Here is a 19,916-nt window from a genome sequence, read left to right on the forward strand (position 1 = left end):
TTACCGGTGCAGGTGTGGTAGTGGCGGGGACTGGTGTTGCCGTGGAGATAGACTGACTGTGGGTGGACGTAGGGGTGGGTTTGGTAGCAGCGGCGGGCTGTGAGGGGGTTGGCAGAGAAGAGGGTGGTGTGGGGGGTGGAGCCATCTCCTTTTGGACATGAGGCTCAGGCTTCTCCACTTTCTTCACCGGATGAGCAGCACTGCACAGACAGGAGAGGAAAAGGTTACCAATAAGGTTAATTTCCAACAGTGAAATCATGTTGGATCATCAAAATCCCCACAGCACATCTTTGCAGCCGTAAGCCAGAGGTAAACCATACCTTGGAACAGGGGGCTCCACGACAAGAGGGGTGGGGGGTTTGTGGGCCGGCACGAGCTGACTGGGCGCACTCACAGTCTCTTTTTGGGCACTAGCAGGAGGGGCCACAGACTCCTTATTCACATCAGGCTGAAAATAAGAGAACTGGACATAGTTGACTTAAGAGGGGTGAAAGACATGACATTTGGCTGAGAGACTAACTACAGTGTAAGAGGAATGTAAGAGTTGGGATTAAGTGACGGATCAGACAAAACAAGACCTAGTTATTATAGACCACTTCTTCCTGTCACATCAAGTGGTCAGGAGGGAAACCACTAATGGGGTTTTTCCTCACCTTGTCGCTGGTCATCTTGAGGCCTCGAACCACATCGGACATGCGAGTCTCTAGCACGGGCTCTCCCTGCGTGCTGACCACACACCCCGGCAATGGAGGGAAGTTGGAGGTCGCTAGGTCAAACTTGGGCTGTGGAACCTTTATCTCGCTCAGAGGGATGGGCCTCTGAACACCAAAAAACAGAAGACACACATTTGACCATGTGGGTGAGATAGGGGGTATAAACCACACTAAACATGGAATAGAGGAAATTAAATGGCAGAAAACTGACCGTGATCCTCTCGTCCTCTCTCTTCCTCCGCATCCCTCTGTAGCTGCCTCTCCTACAACAGATAAACATGTTACACACAGCATAGAGATGATCATAAGCAAACATGTAATTGTTTCTGTTGGGAAGGCTTTGGATGGCCAAGACAGACCAGTTTGAACCCTCAGATCTCATAATCTTACCGCTCATCGGGTCAAGTGCAGAGACTAGTGACTTTGGGGGGGGGGGGTAGATTTGTGGAGAGAGAGAGCGGAGTGAAAGAAAGGAAAACCCAAAAGTCTATCACTTAGCTTGAAGCACCTCTATGCGCATTGATTTGTCATCACTGGGTCAAAGCCATTTGATAAAGCCCAACAGGGACATGATCACATTTCATGTATGAGCAGGTTGTGGGGATGTATGAAGGGGCTCTGTGCAGACTGACCTGCCCCTGCCAGCAATGCCCAGGTCTCCATTGGGCATCCCCTCCGCAGCCAGTGGCAGGGTGTCCCTGAGGGTGGGGGGCACAGGGCCATGCTCGGGGGTACTGCCCAGGGGAGCCCCTGCCGTCCGGGGAGGAAGAGCGCTGGAGGGGCCCGACAGGCCATCCACCAGGGGGGATACGGGGGTAACAGAGGGAGAAGGGGTCTCGTCACATGGCCGGGGCTGGCTCTTCGCGTGGTTCCTGAGGAAAGGAAGATCAGTCAGTCAGTCATACCAACTTAACGAACTCAATCGCTCAAGCATAAATGCCATCTATCGTTCAGTCCAAAGATATGATCACAAAACAACTAGGAGGGGTTCCAGTATTATTCATGCAGAGGATGAGGAGGACAGGACATTAAACATTAAGATGGTAAATGGAGGGGATTGTAAATATGCTCCTGTATAGAATACTAAGGGAATGGTTTTGGTTTGCTCAGCACAAGCTGATGGTAATGAACTTGCTGGATCCCATATTCAAACAACAAATGTAAATTGAATATATATTTTTTTATTATTTGACTTTTAGTGTATTGTTAGATACTACTACACTGTTGGAGCTAGGAACACAACCATTTCACTACACCAGCAATATCATCTGCATGTGACCAATAAAATTTGATCATAGCGTCATTTGTCAGTTACGCTAGCCATCTAAAATATCAGTTGAGGGTTGCCATTCACCACAGTTCCCAAGGACACCCCACTGTAGCATTACATAGATGGTTTAAAAATCGGCATTAACGTCGTAGCTTGCTAACGTGTATGTTTTAGAATGAGACTGGATGAAATGAAGGTAGCATTAATTGATGACATGATTGATATCTGATCATTTATACCTGAAGGCATTGATTACATTCTTTCTAGAATAGAGGGGGACACTGTGGGACAGAGGGGGAGTAAGAGACAACCGGTTATTTACATCAGAGCCCAAAAATACAAAAAATGGTCTTGCTTTGTTGATGAACATAAATACCATATGTGCACTAAATTACAGTGTGACCAATTACAACAACCATCCTGGTGCTAGTCAAACTGGCTTTTTTAAACAGAATCTAATGTTGCAAGGCTGTGGATGAATTCACTGGACCACTTTGGACGGCCAAATAAGACATTTGAACCCTCAGATCTCATAATCTTAACGCTCATCGGGTCAAGTGTAGAGACTAGTGACTTTGGGGGGGATAGATAGAGATAGAGGAGAAAGAAAGGAAAACCCCAAAGTCTTCATCACTTAGCTTGAAGCACCTCTATGCGCATCAATATGTCATCATTGGGTCAAAGCCATCTAATAAAGCCTTCTGATGGAGCCGGATGGGGGTTCTTGCCCTGAGAGAAAACACGTACCGGTTTCTGTTGAAGGGCGGTCGTCCGAGGCCCAAGGGACTGGTGCCAGTCTTGTAGTTCCCAGGGGTGCTGAAGCCGTTCACAAAGCCACTGTTGGGGAACGGGGCCTGGAGGAAAAGCAGAAAACAAAATGGCCGCCAGTCAAATCACCTCAGTTTTCTATGACACAGCTCTTACAAGATTAGCTGATCCTGACAGTGATACATTACTAAATGTCATGCCCCCTCTGACCCCAGAGCGCAATGTGAAGGATGTGTGTTACAGCTGACGCAAGGTAAATTCATATGGGTCTGAACAGGACATGTTGAGGATGACGTCCACCATTCCTAAATCACCTACCCAGATCATCAGATCTCATAATCTTATCGCTCACTGGTGTCGACTGTGGAAATATAACACATTGGGGAGAAGGGTAAAATAAGGGGAAGGAGAACAAAAGGAGGATTTGAGGGCATATATGAACCCAGAGTGGTTTGTCTCCCAGCCTGAACCCCCTCTATGTGCATGGTTATGTCATCATTAGGTTCAGAGGTTTGTATTTATAGGAGCAATTTGAAGAAAAAAATAATAATTTGAATCATGTCCAAAAATGTTTTGTTTAGAATGGTCATACAATTACATCTGAAACTTGAGTACCTACAGGTACACCCAACACTTCTGTACCCATGACAACCAACACACACTCTGGAATGGGGTTGGTCCTCCTAGGAATGAACAAAAGTACTTCTAACCAAATCTAATTCAATACGAGTTACAACAGGAAACAATCATGTGGGCCTCACCAGCGGGGTCTGGAAGTAAGGGGCAGGCGATGGGTTCCAGGTGGGGGGCACCAGGGGGTAGAGTGGGTACTGCTGCTGGGGGCTGAACACCTGCTGCATGTAGAGGTGTGTTGAGTTGTACTGGGACTGGCCCTGCTGGCTGTACACACTGGAGTTCGGTACACTACGGTAGCCATTCTTCGCAAAGAAAGTGTTGATGGCCTTGATACGAGCCTGGACAGAGCAAGAGAGCGACAGGAAGATGTGTAAAGGACTGGAAATGGAGATTATGAACGCGACATGTTAACACAATGCACAGTAGAATAAACAAATTGATATTACATAGCCTACACATCGTCTCCCCACACTGCCATTCACAGAGAGAAGAGGCCACGCTCCGTGTTCCCCTCAGATCTCATAATCTCACGGTCATTAGGTCAATCACACTGTGCTGACGGAGGGAGGGAGAGGACGATGAAGAGGGAGGATGAAAAAGGGAGGGAAAGTTAGAGGAGGAGAGGGTAGCGATTTAGAGATGAAGAGAGCCCTCCACAGCCACAGTGCTCCTGGGTCCTTCCAAGCTGATCATCACTGATCACCACCGGGGGTACCGCTTTTTCCAGCCTTAAAACATCATGCAAGTCAAATCATAGTTCTGGAGTTTGAGGCATTAAGCTACTCGATTTAGCACACCAATCAAATTCACATTGTTAGCAATCTTAATGATAACCATTTTAAATTGAGCCTGAATGCGTTATGCCAGTTACATTTAACGACAATTCTGGCAATCATCAACTACTGCTAAAGAAGAGTGGTTGAATGAAATGTGGACAATGTCATAACATCTTGAATGGGGGAGATGACTGGCGATTGAGTTCAGACCAGTTTAGAACGAGACAGAGAGACTGCTGGCTGGAGTTACTCTTTCCTTATCAGACGCTTATGTAGGCACAAACGCAAGGTGACCTTGCTGGAGTGCAGCCACAGCTCAGCCACGTGCTCCCAACAAGACAGCCACCCCCTTTACAAGTCACTGACCTGACCGCATAACAGCTGACTCCAAAACAGTCTGACTGAGGTAGTCCACACAGCGCTGCTTCCCCCCCACTCCTATCATCTGATCTCAGAGTTATACAGTTGACTAATGTTAAGCATTGCCTCCCCCTTGACCGAACAAAATCTAAACGTATGGAGCAACAGAATTCTCAACAGAATTATTTTTATTTTATTTGTAATGCACACATTGAATCATAGAATTCATAGACAGAACTTTTATTTCATGATTTGAAACTGAATTGAGTGAACCCCGTCAGCTATATTGGTGCCGTGATGTCTGAGTAGGAGGTCAAAGGTGGGTGAAATGTAACCAATGTCCTCTCTCTTTTGATGAGTAACCTTGCTGGAGACTTGTTAGCTTCCTGTACTCATCCTTATGGGCTTTAGTTAAGTTGGCTAACAGTGTCTTGTACTGTGCAGGAGACCTGGTTCACACCCAGTCAGTCATAAGAGCAAGATTTATTAGGGAGTGGAAACGCTATCCTTAAGGTCTATGACAGGGCTACTCAACTAAATTGTAATGGGGGCCAAATTGCTGTTTTTGTCACACTCCCTTCTAATGTGTCCATAGAGGGGAACAGAACGACGATGTTCCAGAGAGTCGTAGCTGCCAGGAATGGGGTCATAATGGCATATAACCCAAACGCTAGAATAAATTCATTGGAAGAAAATTAATGATTCACGCCAAATAGCAAAACTGAATATGAAACTTGTCAACTTTGAATTATAGTTTGTAAACTTTATACACAAACAATGAATGCAATATTAACCATATTGAAACGAAATATATAAATATAGAATTAAAAATATTCAATGACATTTACATTGAATTTTAAAACTGAACGCAATATTCATTAAATTCAGTTTCAAATCATGAAATACAAGTTAAACTTATGAACTCAATTTGTGCATTACAAATGCAAAAATATTCAACAACTTCAGAAATATTGAATTCAAATACATTTTCTGTTGGCACTGAAATCACTTAATAGAAAAGCAGCATGTCTCACATGAGAAAGGAACAGTACATGTACTCACCATGATGGGTTTTCCCTGAAACGTTTTCACTTCTTCCCTTAGATATCTGTGGGCCTGAGGAAGAGAGAAAAAACAAAGTACTGTGAGAGAGCTGGACAATCCCCTTTCACATGTAGTAGGAGATATGATTACATGTCTAAATAGCTTTTATTTTATATACAACTTGCAGACATAGCAGCATCAACCCCACAAACAGAACAGAGCCTCCAAGTAACAACGAACCAGGGGCCTGCCAGTTCATTTGTCTTTGAACCAATCAAATCAGATCTTTTTCAAGAGCTGATCTAGTTGGTGAAAAAATATCAGAATGGACTACCTGTGTAAATGCAGCTTTTGACTATGCTGGTAAACTACACTGAACAAAAAATAAACATGGAACAATTTCAAAGATTTTACTGAGTTACAGTTCATACGGAAGAATCAGTCAATTGAAATAAATTCATTAGGCCCTAAACTACAGATTTCCCATGACTGGGCAGGGGCGCAGCCATGCGTGGAACTCCCCCACTGGGGAGCCAGGCCCAGCTAATCAAAATCAGTTTTATTACAGACAGAAATATTAGTTTCATCAGCTGTCCGTGTGACCTGTTTCAGATGATCCTACAGGTGAAGAAACCGGATGTGGAAGTCCTGGGCTGGTGTGGCTACACGTGGTCTGCAGTTACAAGGCCAGTTGGACGTACTGGCAAATTCTCTAAAACGACGTAGGAGGCAGCTTATGGTAGAGAAATGAACATTCAATTCTCTGGCAAGAGCACTAGGGGACATTCCTGCAGTCAGCATGTCAATTCCACACTCCCTCAAAACATGAGACATGTGGCATTGTGTTGGGTGCCAAAACTGCACATTTTAGAGTGGCCTTTTACTGTCCCCAGCACAAGGTACACCTGTGTAATGACCATGCTGTGTAATCAGTTTCTTGATGAGCCACACCCGTCAGGTGGATAGATTATCTTTGCAAAGGAGAAATGCATACTAACAGGGATGTAAACAAGTTTGAGACGAATAAGCTTTAAGTGCGTAAGGAAAATGTCTGAGACCAACACTTTACACGTTGCATTTATATTTTTGTTCAGTATAGATCAATCAACAGAACTGTGTTGGTTTGATTGGCCTAACGAATAGGAAATTACATTTATACAATATCAGAAGACACAAATAGCAAAAAACATGCGCAGTGAACTTTGAATAAGGACATTTTCACTGACTGACTACAGAGTGTGGAATGTGCAACGCTACCTGCTGTGCATCGGTGTCCGACTTGAATGTGATGTACCAGTTGTTGTTGGCCGCAAATTCAACACTCATCACCTTGGGACAGTTTTCATTCTTAAAGAGGGCCTCCACTTCCTGAGGAAAGAGAAAGAAGATGAGGGTGTTATAACTCTATAAGAAAGGTTCTACAACAAAATAAATCATATTCTTCACATGTAATGAGCAAATTGCTACACCAACGTTTCCCAAACTCGGTCCTAGTGACCCCAAGGGGTGCATTTTTAGTTTTTTTGCCCAAGTACTACACAGATTATTCAAATAATCAAAGCTTGATGATTACTTGGTTATTTTAATCAGCTGTGTAGTGCTAGGGCAGTGGGCTACATAGAAGGTAAACCGGAAAAACCGTTCAAACACAAAAAAGCGCATTCTAAATTTTGTTACCTCTACAGGTGTGGTCTCTGGCACCTCCCTCAGAATGATGATGCAGCGCTTGTGATTGGGCCGAACCTTTTCCCCCATCTCGTCAACTTGCACCACGGGCGAGGCTGAAACCACACACACAAAAAGATATCAACATTACATGAAATTTACTAGCGCCTTTTCAAATAATGACTCAGTGAGGATTATTTGCTCTCATTTGAGTGAGTTTGCTCCCAAAGCCAGGTTCATGGCATACCTAGCCCAAAGTGCTTGAAAAACCTCACTCAACTTTAACATGGATCATGTTTCTCACCTACTTAATGCTGCTCCCATTACTACTATGACAGTGCATTCAGAAAGTATCCACACCCCTCGACTTTTCCCACATTTTGTTGTGTTACAGCCTGAATTTAAAATTGATGAAATTTAGATTGTGTCACTGGCCTACACACACCTCTGTACCCCACATACAATGATCTGCAAGATCCCTCAGTCGAGTAGTGAATTTCAAGCACAAATTCAACCAAAAGACCAGGGAGGTTTTTAAATGCCTCACAAAAGGGCACCCATTGATGGGGGGGGAAGAAAAAAGCAGATATTGAATATCCCTTTGAGCATGGTGAAGTTATAAATTATGCTTTGGATGGCGTATCAATACACCCAGCCACTAAAGATACAGGCGTCCTTCCTAACTCAGTTACCGGAGAGGAGGGAAACCGTTCAAGGATTTCACCAAGAAGGCAATGATGAATAGGATGGATCAACAACATTCTAGTTACTCCACAATACTAACCTAAATGACAGAGTGAAAAGGAGGAAGCCTGTACAGAATAGAAATATTACAAAACATGTATCCTATTTGCAACAAGGAACTAAAGTAAAAGTGCAAAAAAAAATCCATAGAAATGAACTTTGTCCTGAATACAAAGCGTTATGTTTGGGGTAAACCCAACACATCACTGAGTACCATATTTTCAAGCATGTTGGTGGCGTTACCGTGTCATGGGTATGCTTTTTACCGGCAAGGACTAGGGAGTTGTTTTTTTTGGGGGGGGGGACAAAAACAGAATAGAGCTAGGCACAGGTAATATCCTAGCGGAAAACCTGGTTAAGTCTGCTTTCTAACAGACACTGGGAAACAAATACACCTTTCAGCAGGCCAATAACCTAAAACATAAGGACAAATATACACTGTAGTTGCTTACCAAGACAACAATGAATGTTCCTGTGGCCTAGTTAGTTTTGACTTAAATCTATGGGAAGATTTGAAAATGGCTGTCTAGCAATGATCGACAACCAACTTGACAGAGCTCGAAGAATTTTTTCGAAGAATGTGCAAATATTGTACAATCTAGTTGTGCAAAGCTCTTAGAGACTTACACAGAAAGACTCACAGCTGTAATCACTGCCAAAAGGTGATTCTAACATGTGTTGACTGAGGGGTGTGAATACCTATGTAAATTACACCTTTCATTTTTAATAGATGTGAAAAAAAATTGTCATTATAGGGTAGATGGGTGAGAAATCTATTTAATCCATTTGGAATTCAGGCTGTAACAAAAATGTGGAATAAGTCTTTTGTCATTTTGAAGGGACTAATAAGTATATTGTTTTAAGTTTAACTACCACAATCCTTCTCGATACTATTACTAATTAATCTTACGATGCAGTTCTAGCCACCACTAATCTCGTTCCAAGCCATGTGTCAACACAACATCTGGTATGAGGATACAACTTGTGCTAAGCGATTTTAGCTTGGGTAAAAATCCTGCAACCTGAGCTTGTTTCTGACCAGTCATGTAGCATGCTACAGTACAAGCCTGTCCAGGGAGGCTATTTCCACAGTTCTCCCCACTTCTACAGGGTCAAAGGTGAGGTGGGTTTTTGTTCATACCTCGTAGTACCTCCAGGATGAGGTCCATGTCGGTAGTGAGGACCTTGATGCCCTCCATGCTGGCGATGGTCCAGATGGGGACAAAGTGATCACTATCCATCTGGGACATCAGGTACAGATCCTTGGACAGATTCTCTCTGAAGACAGAGAACAGGGCATGAGAAACCAACAAGCCAAGTTTGTTACATGCTATGGGGAGCTAAGATACATTTGTGCCCCAATTATTGAAGCTGGGCATAAGACACATTTTACTACTCCACAGGAGAAGCATTTGAAAGTGAAACCTTTTATTCCCATCTAAATGCATATATTTTTTAAACATGTGAACTTTCATGTGCCTGAATAAAAACTAGAGGTCGACCGATTATGATTTTTCAACGCCGATACCGATTAATCGGTCGATTTATAAAAAATAGTTTATATATATATATATATCATACACACACACATTTTTGTGTGATGTAATGACAATTGCAACAATACTGAATGAACAATGAACACTTTTATTTAACTTAATATAATACATAAATACACACACAGCTCTGAAGTGACAATGATACTGAAGAGTCTGCTTAGGAGACAAATACTCTCAACTGTCTGAATAAAAATAGTTTAAGTTACCTGTGATGAATGTTGAAAACAAAAACTGTCATTTCTATATGCAGGAAATCCTATTTTAATAATGGGCATGGTAAGAATTGACGACCAAAGTGCGAGTCATAATTCCCATGACACCTTCTAGCAAAATCTGAAAAGCGGTTCCTTCATTTATTCCATAGGATATTTTTAGATTCACTTAAAACAAGGTCTGTGTTTCGTGTAGGCTTACACCGCCGTTCCAATTTTATAACTGTGTAGATATCCATAGGACAAGGTAACTCTGATCAATATTGTCTAAATATAAGCGAAGATCAATTTTTTTTGTAGAGTGGATTTATGAAAATATTACCTTATCCTAGTGAGATTTACACGGGTATCAAAACGTCGAGGCGGTTTAAGCCTGCACCAAAACACAGACCTTATTTGAAGTAGATCAAGACATTCTCTATGGAAGACATGAACGGTAAAATAACGAAGGAACCCCTTTCAAGTTCAGCCGCAAGTTATTACAGGAATTATAACGCGTCGACTATTTCTCTCTAAACCATATACCTTTGACTAATCCGGAAACTATCACCTCAAACAAAACGTTTATTCCGTTCCGTATTTTATCTAAAAAGGGTGGCATCCATGAGTCTAAATATTCTTGTTACATTGCACAACCTTCAATGTTGTCATAATTACGTAAAATTCTGGCAAATTAGTTCGCAAAGAGCCAGGCGGCCCAAACTGTTGCATATACCCTGACTCTGCGTGCAATGAACGCAAGAGAAATGACACAATTTCACCTGGTTAATATTGCCTGCTAACCTGGATTTCGTTTAGCTAAATATGCAGGTTTAAAATTATATACTTGTGTATTGATTTTAAGAAAGGCATTGATGTTTATGGTTAAGTACACATTGGAGCAATGACAGTCATCTTATAAAAAACAATCAATCAATAAGTTTAATGCTAGCTAGCAACTTACCGTAGCTTACTGCATTCGCTAACAGGCAGGCTCCTCGTGGAGTGCAATGTAATCAGGTGTTAGAGCATTGGACTAGTTAACTGTAAGGTTGCAAGATTGGATCCCCCGAGCTGGCAAGGTTAAAAATCTGTCGAGGCAGAACGTTCCTAGGCCGTCATTGAAAATAAGAATGTGTTCTTAACTGACTTGCCTAGTTAAATAAAGATGAAATAAAGGTGTAAAAAAAGAAAGAATAAAATAATAGGCAAATCGGCGCTCAAAAATACCGATTTCCGATTGTTATGAAAACTTGAAATCGGGCCCCGATTAATCGGCCTCTAATTAAAACCCCTCGTAAATTGTGAATATAAAAACATGAATCAGAAAGCTGTTTAGTCATGGAGAAAATCCAGAATCTTGCATAGCCATGATTGGTTGAGATAGAGGGGACTGGGACATTCATGAGTCTGTTCTGTCACTCAAGGCTTCTGTCAAATGGCAGGCCCTGCTACCACTGATATTTGAACGAGCCATAGATCATTAGATTTACCCATATTAACATCATGGACAACATGCAAAGTGTAGCTACAGCTTTCAATAACAGTGTTGTCCTGAATACAACTGCTGGTATCGACACAGTGCTGTCTTCTGTGGCAAAAGCAGTCTGGTTGAAGTAGAGTGGGAAGGATCATTTTGAAAATATTTTAGTCTGCTGTGAATCATCATAATCCATACACAAGCATCTACAGTTAAAATGTCAAGCTAGCTACATGTGCATACGATATTGGCTCAACTGTATCAAAAGGTTGTATTCATTGCAAGCTATTGTTAGCTAGCTAGCCTCCCAGTTGCATACAGGTAACATTACAGCCAGCTTGCTAGCTAAGCCGGCCAGTTGATTTCTGCTGTTAATGTTGATTGCTGATGTGCTAAGCCATGCATGATGCTAATCTTCGTCATACAGTGCATTCAGAAAGTATTCAGACCCCTTAACTTTTTCCACTTTGTTACGTTACAGCCTTATTTTAAAAGTAAATTATCGCCCCCCCTCAATCTACACACAATACCCCATAATAACAAAGCAAAAAGCCCTTTTCTCCTAAATGAGATTATACATTTAGCAACTTCTTAAGCAGAATTACTTACCCATGTTGTCTTCTCCAACTATAGTTTTTGACATACAATTTTTAAGGTCCGATTCTACTTTTATCCAATGTTAAAAAATAACATTTACAATTTGGGAACATGAGACCAAAAGGGTAGTATACATTCATGTTCCCATGTTTCTTTTCCTTGTTCCCCTCAGATCTCAATCATTAGGTCAGTCACACTGTACTGATGGAGAGGAAAGAAGGAGAGTTGGAAGCGGTGTAGAGGGAGTAGGAAAGTTAAAGGGTGAAGCGATTTATAAAGAGATGAAGAGGAGAATCCTCCAGTCACAGTGCTCCTGGTTCCTTCCAAGCGCGATACTGATCATCCCCGGGAATACAACTTTTGTTCAAATCTAAGGTCTGCTTGATTCAATACATAAACTATCACACAACATGTAGAATTACTTAGGTCAGTGAGAGACATTGCAATTCCGACTGCAGGTAGCCTAGTGGTTCGAACATTGGGCCAGTAACCAAAAGGTGGCTAGATCGAATCCCCGAGCTGACAAGGTAAAATTCTGTCATTCTGCCCCTGAACAAAGGCAGTTAACCCACTGTTCGTAGGCAGTCATTGTAAATAAGAATTTGTTATTAACTGACTTGCCTAAAGTCAGTTAAGGTTAAAAATGTTTTTTTTTTTTTATATAAAACATGAAGTTATAACAACCATCTAAAAACAGGCTCTTCAATAGCAGTTCACTACTTACCTTGAGAAGCAGAACTCCAGCTGTTTCTTCAGAGACTCTCTCAGGCTCTCTTCAGAGAGGGGCTGCTGTTCCTCCACTGCACAAACACACAATTTCATATCAAAATTAATGTTTGGCTATAGGCCGCAAAGCTACAAGTTTTATTCCTTGTGCATAACAACTGTTACCAAAGCCATACATCTCTGATCGTTACCATTGGTAATCATTATTAAATGAATTCAGGCAACACTAAATGACGATACTTCATGAAAGGCAAAACTGAGAAAATGTAGTTTAACTTAGTTTTATTTGTCACATGCACAGGTACAATGAAATGCTTCACTTACCAACACTGCACTATTCAACATTAAAATAATATAACTAATAATACAATTAAAGAGAGGAAGCTAGATACAGGGTCATTGCCAGTAGAAAATTCACAATGTGCAGGGATACTGAGTATTTGAAGTAGATATGTACATGTAGGCAGGAATTAAGAAAAAGTGACAGGCAGCAGGATAAATAATAATAATGGTAAACAGTTTGGCAGCAGCTAAGTGGTGTGAGTTTCGGTGCAAGAATGTCAGCGTAGGTGTGAAAGCAAATATACATGTAAACAGTGCTGAAAAGTGACTGGTAGCAGGACACACATTCACACATTCAAAAGTTTGGGGTCACTTAGAAATGTCCTTGTTTTTTTGAAAGAAAAGCAAATTTTTTGTCCAATAAAATAACAGCAAATTGCTCAGAAATACAGTGTAGACATTGTTATTGCTGTAAATGACTATAGTAGCTGAAAACAGCACATTTTTAATCCAATATCTACATAGGCCCATTATCAGCAACCATCACTCCTGTTCCAATGGCACATTGTGTTTGCGAATCCAAGTTCATCATTTCAAAAGGCTAATTGATCATTAGAAAACCCTTTTGCAATTATGTTAGCACAGCTGAAAACTGTTGTTCTGATTAAAGAAGCAATTAAAACTGGCCTTCTCGGCAGAGTTGCAAAGAAAAAGACATATCGCAGACTGGCCAATAAAAATTAAATATTAAGATGGGCAAAAGAACACAGACACAGGACAGAAGAACTCTGCCTAGAAGGCCAACATCCCGGAGTCACCTCTTCACTGTTGACGTTGAGACTGGTGTTTTGCGGGTACTATTTAATGAAGCTTCCAGTTGAGGACTTGTGAGGCGTCTGTTTCTTAAACTAGACATTCTAATGTACTTGTCCTCTTGCTCAGTTGTGCACCGGGGCCTCCCACTCCTCTTTCTATTCTGGTTAGAGCCAGTTTGCTCTGTTCTGCGTAGGGAGTAGTACACAGCGTTGTATGAGATCTTCAGTTTCTTGGCAATTGCTCGCATGGAATAGCCTTCATTTCTCAGAACAAGAATAGACTGACGAGTTTCAGAAGAAAGTTCTTTGTTTCTGGCCATTCTGAGCCTGTAATTGAACTCACAAATGCTGATGCTCCAGACACTCAACTAGTCTAAAGAAGGCCAGTTTTATTGTTTCTTTAAAATCAAGTTTTCAGCTGTGCTAACATAACTGCAAAATTATTTTCTAATGATCAATTAGCCCTTTAAAATGATCAACTAGGCCTCCCGGGTGGTGCAGTGGTCTAGGGCACTGCATCGCAGTGCTAACTGCGCCACAAGAGTCTCTGGGTTCGCCCCCAGGCTCTGTCGCAGCCGGCCGCGACCGGGAGGTCCGTGGGGCGACGCACAATTGGGCCAGCGTCGTCCGGGTTAGGGAGGGTTTGGCCGGTAGGGATTTCCTTGTCTCATCGCGCTCCAGCGACTCCTGTGGCGGGCTGGGCGCAGTGCGCGCTAACCAAGGGGGGCCAGGTGCACGGTGTTTCCTCCGACACATTGGTGCGGCTGGCTTCCGGGTTGGAGGCGCGCTGTGTTAAAGAAGCAGTGCGGCTTGGTTGGGTTGTGCTTCGGAAGACGCATAGCTTTCGACCTTCGTCTCTCCCGAGCCCGTACGGGAGTTGTAGCGATGAGACAAGATAGTAATTACTAGCGATTGGATACCACGAAAATTGGGGAGAAAAGGGGAGAAAATTTATTTTAAAAAATAAAATAAAAATACTGATCAATTTGGATGAGCTAACACAACCTGCCATTGGAACAGGAGTGATGGTTGCTGATAATGGGCCTCTGTACGACTATGTAAATATACCGTTAAAAAAATCTGCCGTTATCAAGCTACAATAGTCATTTACAACATTAACAATGTCTACACTATGTTATTGTAATGGCCAAAAAAAATAATAAATTGCTTTTCTTTCTAAAACAAGGAAATTTCTAAGTGACCCCAAACATTTGCACGGTAGTGTGTGTGTGTACGGTAATAAATGGTACAATATCCATTGAGTTTTTTCTGCATAGAAAAGTCTTGGGTGGTCTAAGTGGTCTAAAAGTCTAAGGGTTTTTTCAGACCGCCTACATACAAAATAAAATCTCACTCCCACACACTACATGACCAACAGTATGTGGACACCTGCTCGTCGAACATCTCATTTCAAAATCATGGGCATTAATACGGAGTTGGTCCCCCCTTTGATGCTATAACAGCCTCCACTCTTCTGGGAAGCTTATCCACTAGATGTTGGAACATTTCTGCGGGGACTGACTTCCATTCTGCCACAAGAGCATTAGTGAAGTCGGGCAATGATGTTGGACGATTAGGACTGGCTCGCAGTCGGCATTCCAATTCGTCCCAAAAGTGTTCGGTGAGGTTGTCAGGGAGGGAGTCAGGGAGAATCTAACATTTAAGAAATTATGTATTCAGGAGTATTTTTGTCATGGCATGGGGCACCCATTGATTCTGTTATTATGTTTGAGTCACTCAGATAACATAAACCATGGCAAAATGTGTAGAATTGCAGGAAATTAGCTTTAAACCCGCAAAAATGTGCCACTGTGGCCAACAGGAAGGCCACGCCCACCACCTAAGCCCCAGTTTGACCCCCCCCCAAATTAAAAACATTACATGTAGCCAATTCCCTTCAACAGCAGATCAGAGCATGCCATGTCAAAAGCTTCTGACCCAGAGGGAGCTGACCTGAGGACTGCTACTGACCTGCTGACTCAGTCACAGAGTCATAGAGGGGGTACCCCAGCTCAGGGGGATCCATGCCGTTCAGTACACCCTCTGTGGGTAAACTGGCACTACTGTCCGAGGGGTCTGAGTACTCCGTGCCGTACCCCTTATCCTCAGTAGGGGGAGCCTCTGAATAACCTGGGAGGAAGATGGTAGAATCATGTGGTAGATAAGAGTCTGACAGGGAAAAGAGACACTGTCAAGGTTGAACCAGGGAGGCTATGTAGTCCACAGACTAATAACAGTGATTTATTTGTTTTCGGTCCCTCCACAGATCAGGGTTAGGATGATCTCAGGCCTGGAATAACAGCCCCCCTAAAAAGGTCCACTGTGCACTCAACTCAGCTAATCAAGTGCCCTAAAACCACATGCTTAACACATGTAGAATTTCTAAGAAAATGTGCATCAATGCCATTTAAAACACAAAGCGAACATCTTATCTAGGTCTGTGATGAAGATCTAGTTAGGCCTGTGTGCGCATGTAGGGATATAAAAACTCCAGCGGTGCATTGGGATTGGCATTTACCCTCAGAGACATCAGCAGAAGTGGGGGTAGTCTCTAGCCAGTGGGTGCCCTCCGTGCCGTCCTCTGGGACTTGGCTCTGGGGCACAGGGATCTCCTGCCAGACTTTGGCGTTGGGGTTTAGCCCTGCTCCCTTTGTGGTGACCTGTGTGACAAAATACAAAAACACCTTTAGGCTACTGTAGGTTTCTATCAAATGCTTATTTAGAGATCGTGGATTCAGATTCCAATGTGAGATCATGGATTCAGATTCCAATGTTGCTGCATTTTCAAACACCCAATGCTGTCAAATACATTATAATACACCATTAACATCAATCAACCCTAGACTGAACAAGTCTATTTGGAGAGCTATATGTTATGAATGCTGCTTAACAGGCTAATGTTCAATGCCTTCCATCAGATTTTCATTATCATTAACAGCCATGTTTGAAATGGAAACACCTCAATGAATCAACCATGAATGCGAGGAGGCATGCTGAAATTTAATTCTAGACCAGTGCATATTTCCTGAGATTCAAATTACACCTTTCACCTTGAATTGAAAGTCACAGACACCAATGCAAAGCACAAGAAAGCCCATATCAAATATTTGCACGTTACAACATTCACCTCTGTTGAAATGCCGCCATTGTGTAATAAAATATAGTGCGTGGCAAAGATGTGGCAATTATACACATTTGTTTGAAACATAACAGGCAAAATATTACATTACCACGATACATAGTTTTTGTGGAGTTAAATGGCTGGGATGCATTTGTTTTCCAGCTAATGAATGGACTTGAGGGAGTACACTGTGATAAATTGTACATACTGTAGCTTCAACCCGCCATATGCAACTACTTGATGTTTAAAATAGTCAAGCCTTTACAACGACTAATCAGATTAGGTAGCATCAACTACTCAGTGGGCACTACACTGACTGGAGACCTGGGCATCTGGCTAAACTCCACACCTAGTTAGATACAATAGGAAAAGTTAAACTGACAACTATGTTTGTTCATTTACATGGTACACACGTGTTGTAACTAGGCTAAGAAATAAACATTGTAATTCATTAACATATCGGTGACTGATATGTGAATTTAAGGAGGCGTTATATCACATGTCCCACCAGCCAGAACTATACACACGTTCTTGCCCTTTAGCTCTAGATTGTAAAAACAGGACATGTAGCCAACTACAGCTCAATTAATTAAAAAAAAAAGTTTTTGCTTTGCATGCTCACCAATGAACGAAAGCATATTCCCCGATTGCAACTATTGATTAACGTCATTATTACAGCGCTATTGACACGCATGCAAAGGTCCCGGTGGCTTCTTAAAGCGCCATAAAATGTTGTCCATAAACCGAACTTTAGACTAAAAAGTATAGCTAATAGTACAGACCAAGCATACCTCAACAAATAACAACATTGTCTTCCTCCCAATGTTGTACTGACTCGCTAGCTACCCGATTCAATGGATGTAGCCAGCTAATTCACGATTTTGGTCACTTTTAAGAAGAGAAATGTAAAATGGATGGAACTCGATAACACCGTACAATTCACAAGAGGACAGCATGCTACAGGGAAGGAGTTCTGAGGCCTCAACCGATTGCTCATTGGTTATCGTACTCCATTAGACTCCGCCTCTCCCACGTCGTCACATGTTCAGACACACTTCTGTGCATCGCCTCTCATTCACACATTTCCCCCCACCGACACTACGTCAAAGACATTCTCGCAATTGGTCGAAGCGTCGCGTCAATCAAAACCCTCGTTCAACTCTTCCGGTACGAAAAGCCTTCCCTCTGCGGATAGTACGACAAAAGAGAGCACATGGCGACAGGCATACAGGCCGCTCCAGCATCATGCATACGCTGCACACTTGTAAACCGAAGAACATAAAATAGAAATCATTGCAGATCATGCGGAAATAACATCAGAACCTATTTGACAGCTTTACCTCGGACATAAATAGTATCGGTTATCAAAACACGAGGGGAAGGGTTGAACGGAATCTGGGGTGTATTTATTAGTCGGATTCTGTTGCAAAACGTTTTGCAATGGAAACAGTTTACTCCAGGAACCAAACGGGGGACCTAACTGAATTTGTCCAATAACAATTGTACGAGTTTTTGTTGCCGTATCTGACTAATGAACACACCCCTGATCTGAGTGGGGACCGCCATCTGCGAGCCACAGTTCTTAGCCCGCTGAACTGAAGCCTAAGCATTACCTCGGAGAGCCAACAAGTCTGAGGGTCTCAGGCAAGGTTACGCATCACAGGAATGTGGTTCACTGAACCACCTGTCACACTACACCCCCATTTGATATCTTTGCAGTCACTGTACCACTGTGAGCAACTGGGTTTTTGAACCTGGATCTCCTGCAAGATTGTTAGCTCAGGGAGACAAAACAAGTCTTTAGATCACAGGCAAGGTTACTCATCACATGAGTGCAGTTCACCGAATCACCTCCATTACACACATGCAATAGTCATCAAAATTGTTCCGGTTTGAAAACAATTGTAATAAATGCAACAGTTGGGAAATGGATGAAGATACTGCAAACTTAAAATCCATCAGATATTGACTGAATTATTTTACTAGTTCAGGGATTTGGGTAGGAATTCAGTTATTCCAACATCCGATTGAACTTAATTTTTCTTAAAATCCACTCATATATACATTTTCTAATGGTATCATGTCATTTAATTTGTGTTAAAATAAAATGTGTCTAAATACAATTGATTCATTTGCATACATGATAACATTTACATAAAGGGGTGGGACAGGGCTACAACCACCAAAAATGTGCTCATCTAGCTGCACTCACCTGCTCTGTCTAGACTGCCTCATTTTACTGTTATCACGGTCGGTTGCATAATTCAACAACTGTGTCAATAGCAGGATACACTCGGATTAAATAGATTACACCCATCTCTATATTATTTGTGAGATCAGACATAATATCTGGGTGTAAATTTTCAGAAGTTGCTTCGTTTCAACACATCTAATGTGTAAGCATTTCAACTGTATTAAATAACTTTTTTTCCAATTACAAAAAAATGAACACCCAACAAAATAAAGTTATTTTCCCTTTCTTGTGATGTAAGTGTCGAGACGATGCGTTAAATCCCATAATTGCTGCTGTAGCTACTGCTGGCTAGCATGAGGAGGAAAACAGCTGGTCACTTAACCAGCAGTCGTTAAATAATGTCGGTGCAACAGTTGGGATAATTTGTAGAACACACATCCCTGGATCAGGTACGTTTTCTTCCGAGCCAGGCTCCTTAGTTTTCGTTCCTTTTAAGAAAAGTTTTGCAACAGAATCTGGCAGAATGAATACACCCCAATTGGAGGGACGTTCAAGTAAATTTTTCACAGTAGTATGTGGTAAATTCCCACTTAGTTACGAAACGAAGCATCAGTTTGAGATACTAATGTTTGCTAGCCATTTTAGCAAGAATCTAATTAAATTAGCTTCTTGGTTTTAACCAAAGACCTTTGCTTTGGTTACACCAGCATTTTATTGGATGAAATGTAGCTAGGTACATGGAATGACTATGGCTGATAAATAATATCAGCCAGGTCAAGTATTTGCTAGGAGGGATTTTGATTGTTGCGAGTCTTAATAGCGGATAAAGCTAGACAGTGACAGAGGACAGCAACAGTCCGGTCTGAAACTCTGTGGGGACAGTTTGGGTGGCGCCGACAGATGGTCGCTTCGCGTTCTTAGGAAACTATGCAGTATTTCATTTTTTTATGTATTATTTCTTACATTGTTACCCCAGGA

General features: G+C 42.1%; 1 protein-coding gene across 5 annotated transcripts in view; it reads right to left on the minus strand.

The window, feature by feature from the left end:
• The window catches only part of LOC129815455 (la-related protein 4-like), a 34,793-nt gene that overhangs the window by 4,890 nt on the left and 9,987 nt on the right, over positions 1 to 19,916 (minus strand). The window contains exons 1-16 of one of the 5 annotated variants that reach the window (XM_055869323.1): positions 17,536 to 17,718; positions 16,142 to 16,283; positions 15,595 to 15,753; positions 12,525 to 12,600; positions 9,118 to 9,254; positions 7,245 to 7,348; positions 6,825 to 6,935; positions 5,586 to 5,639; positions 3,513 to 3,725; positions 2,731 to 2,837; positions 2,223 to 2,264; positions 1,346 to 1,585; positions 925 to 976; positions 654 to 818; positions 321 to 463; positions 5 to 200 (exon numbers count right to left, since the gene is read on the minus strand). In XM_055869323.1, coding sequence (XP_055725298.1) covers positions 5 to 200; positions 321 to 463; positions 654 to 818; positions 925 to 976; positions 1,346 to 1,585; positions 2,223 to 2,264; positions 2,731 to 2,837; positions 3,513 to 3,725; positions 5,586 to 5,639; positions 6,825 to 6,935; positions 7,245 to 7,348; positions 9,118 to 9,254; positions 12,525 to 12,600; positions 15,595 to 15,753; positions 16,142 to 16,283; positions 17,536 to 17,553 — 1,959 coding nt within the window. In that variant the 5' untranslated portion in view covers positions 17,554 to 17,718. Of the gene's footprint in view, positions 1 to 4; positions 201 to 320; positions 464 to 653; positions 819 to 924; positions 977 to 1,345; positions 1,586 to 2,222; positions 2,265 to 2,730; positions 2,838 to 3,512; positions 3,726 to 5,585; positions 5,640 to 6,824; positions 6,936 to 7,244; positions 7,349 to 9,117; positions 9,255 to 12,524; positions 12,601 to 15,594; positions 15,754 to 16,141; positions 16,284 to 17,366; positions 17,502 to 17,535; positions 17,719 to 19,916 lie in introns of those variants that run through there. The other 4 variants (XM_055869322.1, XM_055869319.1, XM_055869320.1 and 1 more) reach the window with 4 other exon arrangements.

Source organism: Salvelinus fontinalis, chromosome 18 (assembly GCF_029448725.1).
Source record: "Salvelinus fontinalis isolate EN_2023a chromosome 18, ASM2944872v1, whole genome shotgun sequence".
In the NCBI taxonomy this organism is placed as follows: domain Eukaryota; kingdom Metazoa; phylum Chordata; class Actinopteri; order Salmoniformes; family Salmonidae; genus Salvelinus; species Salvelinus fontinalis.